General features: G+C 41.4%; 1 protein-coding gene across 2 annotated transcripts in view; it reads right to left on the bottom strand.

The window, feature by feature from the left end:
* Positions 1–804: 804 nt before the first annotated feature.
* Positions 805–6,291, bottom strand: part of LHX3 (LIM homeobox 3) — a 21,307-nt gene continuing 15,820 nt past the window's right edge. For both annotated transcript variants that reach the window (XM_024206678.2, XM_024206677.2), the window contains exons 4-6: positions 4,586–4,737; positions 3,443–3,614; positions 805–1,223 (exon numbers count right to left, since the gene is read on the bottom strand). In XM_024206678.2, the coding sequence (XP_024062446.2) occupies positions 805–1,223; positions 3,443–3,614; positions 4,586–4,737 (743 nt within the window). The remainder of the gene's footprint in view (positions 1,224–3,442; positions 3,615–4,585; positions 4,738–6,291) is intronic.

The following is a 6,291-nucleotide window of genomic DNA, read 5'->3' as shown; positions in this document are numbered from 1 at the left end:
GCGTAACAATCCAGAAAGACCAATATTCTTGGATCAAGAGTTTCCTTGACCCTGTTGGAAAACAGTGGTTATTTGATAATAAATACATCTATTCACAGTTTAACGTTTATGTGGAAAGAATAAAGCTAGCAATCTACAAATTAAAAAGGTGAAAAGCAAAGTTAACATATGGTCCTCATAGTATAAAGGAAAATGTGATTATTAATAAATGATTGGCATATTAAAGACCATTTAAATTTAGAAAAGCTAATATAAATTCAAAAATAAAACAAAAAAGCCTTACTCTGTCACTGCTTTTTTTTAACCTGTTGGAAGAACAGAGAAATAGGTACATGGTTTTCTACCATGAATTTGTGAAGAGATTATTCATTGTTCACCTTTCTCCTGTAGAAATATAGACATTGTCGCTTCTTTTACAATGGATGAGATCTTTATTTTTAAAAAAGCTTGTGGGGTAAGTAAGTGATGAAGCAAGTCATTGCTTTGGAGAAGGAACTGACAACAGAAAACAAAATACGTTATCAGCTCTGTAAAGCACGAGTCTTGGTGTTCCGGAGTGTTCTGTAGACACACGGAGCAGTTTCACTTGGACTTTTCTTAAGCCAGTCACTCTGACATGATTCCTTGGTCAATTGTCTTGCTAACCCACGGCTGGCCAGCCTCTTGAGCACATTTGCCTTTCTTTCTCCATGTAACTATCTTACTTTTTCCTCAGAAGTCATTTTTTGCCCCATATTTTATTCTCAACCGTAGATGATGCTTAGTAGCCTGAAGTCTTTTCCCCACATTGTGGTGGGTCCTGTATCAAAACTGGGCATGATCAACTTCATCTAACCAAGAGGCAGGGCTGGCAGGGAAGTCTGGATACCCTCCACTGCTCCCTGTGGAGAGATCAGAACTGGGTCCATTCCCACCTAAGACTCTCATTGGCTGGGGCACGCCTTGTCCACCTTGAGCTATGATGCCTAAACCGTTGTCTGGATAAACCAAGCTTGAGATTAAAGGTTGGTGGCCTGGCAACGCCTGCAAAGAAGCTGGTGATTGGGGTATCCCGTAGGGGCTGTTGGATCTGAGGTCGTGGTACTGGTCCTGAGCAGGAATGCCACTATGTTCCAAAGAGAAGCTCCCGTTGGTCCCAGCTTGTCTCCCCAAAGCAGGAGAAGCTTCATTTAGGTTGCTGTAAATCCCATTGGAGTGACTCATTTCGGACATAGAGGGCTCATCTGAAAGGGAAACGGGCTTGATTTATTGAGAAAGCAAACTAGCTGGAGACAGTCGGATCAGAAACCTTGAATGCTGTGGAACTCTAAAACCCATGGATGGATATACAGATCGATGAGATGGGTGTGTATGGCGAGAGAGAAAGAGGACTTGCATGTTTTGCATAGCTTTTCAATGCTATGTTGGTCTTGCCATTTCTTAATTCCTTATTACCTCTGTTTTTAATCTATGGCTGGATCTCAGCCAAGACAATGGGATTTTTTTTTATCATGGGGGCAGAAGTCTAATTCACTTGGACTTTTAAAAACATGTATGAAATGTAGATACTAAGAAATAAACTTATTTTTAAAAAAACATCCTTTAAGGGAGAAGTGAGTCTAGGCTCTTGAGATCTGCCTCTTTCTATTGTTCTGTGTTCCTTTTATTAATTATTATTATGGCCTCGTTACTTATATTTATCTCTATTTTCACTATCATTTCAGGAGCTACCATGATACTCACTGATAGAAGGGAATGATCTAAAGGAAAACCATCCATTACTTAGGAAAAGGAATTAAAATTGCAATGTTTTTGGGGTGATCAGAAATAGGTTAATGGAGTGTATTTGGATCACTTAAAAACATTTTTGAAAATGAAAAATATTTTCTAGTTACCAGCAAAATTATATCTGCATTTAATGGACCCTTCATAAAAACTGAGAATGACTCTCTTATCTAGGATATCAACCTGCATATCTTAAACTTATCAATAGTTGTGTTTAATACTTTTAGTTACTGTGTAATGGGATATTCATATAGACTAATGATGCTGCATAAGATCATGAGGGACCAGGCATGAAAATTTAATACAATGTAGGGAATCAATAGACAAGCTGAAATTTAAAATAGATTTATACATAAAGCTGAGTGAACATTTTTCATCTAAAGAGTTTTCCGTTGGAAAACGCTGTTTTGACAAAACCAAACTTTTTCACAAAACTACATTGACTTCAACAACATTTTATTTTGAAAAATTGGAAAAAACATTTTGAAAATGTCAAAACCTCACGTTTCAATATTTTCAGAATGGAAAGTCTTGATGTTTTTGGCTCAAAACTACTTTTGGCATTGCGAGGTTCTTGAACTCTATGGTAATGGGCCCATCTCGGTACCTTATATTGGCAGAATCACAGCAAGGAGCAGTTAACTGATTGCTGTGCTAAGAAATGCCATGAAGATGAGGTGTCCATGGTACTGAGCAAGCACTGAACAACCGGATTACACTTTTGAAGTCAAGGGCAACTACTCTTGCTTAAAGTTAAGTATGTGGTTAAGTGCTCTATTGCATCAAAGCTTGAGGGAAGGTCTGTCAATACAGATGACAGAGTGACATCTCTCCTCCAAAGAACCTTGAAGTCCTATGAGAGCAACAGCCCAAAACAAGGAGATAAAATAAAAAATACCCCCAAAATAATTCAGTGGAATAATCCCCACCTCCCAAAAATTGTTGAAATAAAAACACTTCCAGAACATAACTCATGGAATATGAATACCCCAGAAACAATCCAATGGGTTGCAGAGACTCTCCTATCAATATTTGCAATATAAACATTCTGATCAATCGTTCTGGACTTTTTTGCTTTTAAATCTTTGTCATTTATAAAGTTCATCAAAGAAAAGTGTTCCTTTAATGTCAGAGGTCATTTGCCCAGACAAATCCGGAGTGACATTCTTCATGTTTTTCCTTTGATGGTTTCAAATGTGACACCGTTTTAAAAAAAACAGCTTCCACCTTTAGTTTCTCAAATGCAATTGAGTCCAAATTGTCTCCTGCCCTGAGGAGTTCTAAATCACTCACTGCAGTCACAGTGGAGATAAGTTACTTAGCAGAATGCAGACTCAGTCATGGGTTGCTGCAGTTCTTGCTGACACGTATTTGTGTTTATGTTCCCAGTTTAATTCACCTGTATTGGGCATTTGTTTTCTTTGATTATTTTATGGCAGGAAATGCTTAGCAAGCAAATGGTATTTAAAGAATGAAATGAAATTGTGATGCAAAACCAATAGCTTTGCTTGGAAGAAGGCTGGGTGAAAAATGCACTTGGGGTGAAATTGACCCCTGTCCAGGGGATTAGCATGAGGCCTATGCACCCTGAAATCTCGCTCAAGCCTTGAATTACACTCCAGTGATCGCCGCAGCATACCAGTAGTGCCAACCAGAACATGCACCTTCTTCCTCTTACCTGTAAAGGAGACCTCAGCATCACTGTCTGGGCCTTCCTCCTGGATACTGTCCTTGTCAGATTTTGAATTCCTCCGGGATCTTTTCATATTCCTAAAATACTGGCCCCATCTCTGCCTCCCAGCGTCTTTCTTTAGTCTTTTTTCCTTAGCCCTTCTGTTCTGGAACCACACCTGCCCAACGAAACAAAGGAGGTTAAAGGAACAACTTGAGAAGTTTCTAGTTTTCTAGAGAAAAGTATTGGCGGGGGGAGAGGGGAGAGAGAGGCATGACCATTTTAATATTTGCATCAAATGAATTTTTTTCATATAAAAATTGGTTTTCAATGAAACACCTTTTTTCCTTGGATAAAACTCTTCATAGGACAAAAACTTTCAACCGACTCTTCGAGTTATTCATGCCACAGGGAAGTACCACTGTACCTGCACAGTGTCCCACTGAAATCAAGGGAAGCCCCTGTGAGTCCGGTGCATTGGGGGACCAGAGCCTTTGACTAGCTAGAAGCACAGAGATCAGGTACAAATATTAGATCTGCCCCCAAAATGGGAGGAAATTGTGAAATTTTCACTGAACAATTATTTCAAGGTTTGTTTTTCTTTCTCAAAATTCAAAATGTCGATGTTTTTGTTGTTTACGTTGCAAAACGTGAATAATTTTTGCCAGCTTTAGAACCGGTCTTTTTAAGAAAACAAGAGGGGAGGGGGTGGAAGGCGCGGGTCTGTGAAAATTGTGATTTTTTTTTTTACCCCCAGTTTTTTGGTCAACATTTCAAATTTTGACCCACATTATAAAAATCCAATTTCGGAGCATTTCACCCAGCTGTAGCAAATATGCTCTGACAAATCTGTGTGTGTGTGTGTGTGTGTGTGTGTGTGTGTGTGTGTGTGTGTGTTGAAACCATTCTGAAAGCACAAAGACTGGCCTTACTCTGGGTCTGTACAGAAATGGCCACCACAAGATAGATGTTTAATAATTTTAAAAAACTGTTTTCTTGATCCAATCTGACCAACTAAAATGGATTGTTGTCAATACCTGTATATAGAAGGAATCCTTACAAATAAGAGCGATTTCTTGGGGGGGGGGGGCTCCCTTGGCTTTCTAAGGAGGGACCCCTGCGTGGGTTGCTCCCTCTGTCCCATCTCACCTGTACGACTCTCATATCCAGCCCGGTCTCTGAGGACAGCTGCTCCCTCACGTGCCTGGCAGGTTTGGGGGAATTGTTATACGCGTTTTTCAGGGTTTCCAGCTGCTTAGCTGTGATGGTGGTTCGGGGTCTTTTTGCCGTGGACTCCGCCTCTGCAAACGTTGGCAAGAAACAAAGCGCGTTATTGGCCAAGCAGGGAGCCCAGTCTGTCACAGTCGCCTTAAGAATGGCTCAGGACAAGGAGTGAAACTCTGGAACTGGGGTTTCGTGCCCTGGTTGGCTTTGATCGCATTCAAACTAGTCTGGACCTGGAGGTGGGGGGAATCCAGGAGAAAACAAACCTGTGCTCACTTTGCCAACATGTAAGGGACAAGCAACGTAGCAAATGAGAACGAAACCCACTATGGTTTCATGGGGTAATATAGTTATTCTCCTGTGTTAATTTAGCGCGGGAGGGGATAGTAGCCATTTAATAAGCAATATTGTCGATCTTGAGATATTTAACTAGATCGTATTCAAATTACACAAATAAAAGACAATCATAAAGAAAGGAGCTGCAAGCGATACCGATTAAGCTGAGACACAATTATTGAATAAATAACTTTTTGACTGGCGTATGCAATGATGTGGGGAGCGCTTGGTGTTACACTATAAACAGTCATTGCTCCTCTGTTGAAGCAAATCTTCATTAGTATTAAAACTTCTCCTGGGATACAAAATAATAGATGCGCGCTCTGGTTTGTTTTGGTTTTGGTTTTGGGTTTTGTTTCTTTTTGGAATGAGCCAGGCTATGAAATATCCCCTGAACAGCAACTCTGACCTTCCATGGGGTACAAATATCGGGCCTGTGACTAGCCTGAATGGACGCATGTTCTAAAAGTGAGAGTCCAATTTCACAATAATTCTCCAAGGCTCCACTGTGGTCCGCTCCCCCCCTGAGAATTATTCCCACCGGTTTTTTTCACTGTTCTGCTTTCTTCCCCTCCAGACGCTCTACTGTTCGCAGATTATGAATAGGGTTCCCCAGCGGCGAGCTTGGGGAGTGTGTGTCTGTGGTACGCAAAACCAAAGTGGCGCTGGAGTTCCCAGTGCAGAATTGCGTGTGATCTGATTGTCATAAGGCCCAGACCAGCGGGCGCCACTAAGGGGCGCCGACCCGAACACAAGGGCAATACATTCCCCCTGAAATCCCAAATTCCAGTCATCAGATTAAGTAACAGCGGTGCAGTTCATTCAACCCCCCTGCTGGGGGATGCGTGAGAGACCCAGGACATCAGTGGCTCGCAGAAGACCCCCAGCCTGCCTGGAGCAATCGGGAAAAGGTCCAACGGGTTAATCTGCTAGTCAAGTTTAGGGAGGACTGAATGGGAAAACACCTATCGAACACCTTGGGGTCTGACACATTAGTTGGGATCACATTATCTTGGGCCCTCAACCTGCGATGTGTGTATATAACACACGGCTGAAGCGTTAACTCTGTGGTTAAATAACCCCTCTTGTTATTCTAGAACCAAATTGTTCACAGTCTCCAATATACTTATAAAAGGAGAGATTTTTAACGTTGCTTTGTGCTCCCCAGATCTCTGCCAAACTGCTTTCTAGGGCATCAGCAAACATCTGGTCTAAAGGTGCACCTGAAACTCTAATAACCACCTCAAAACTGTGTGTGTGTGTGTGTGTGTGTGTGTGTGTGTGTGTGTGTGTGT

Source organism: Terrapene carolina, unplaced genomic scaffold (assembly GCF_002925995.2).
Source record: "Terrapene carolina triunguis isolate 2854851 unplaced genomic scaffold, T_m_triunguis-2.0 Scaffold238, whole genome shotgun sequence".
Lineage (NCBI taxonomy): Eukaryota > Metazoa > Chordata > Testudines > Emydidae > Terrapene > Terrapene triunguis.
Note: the sequence above shows the minus strand (reverse complement) of the source record. Positions and strands in the feature narration are given on the sequence as shown.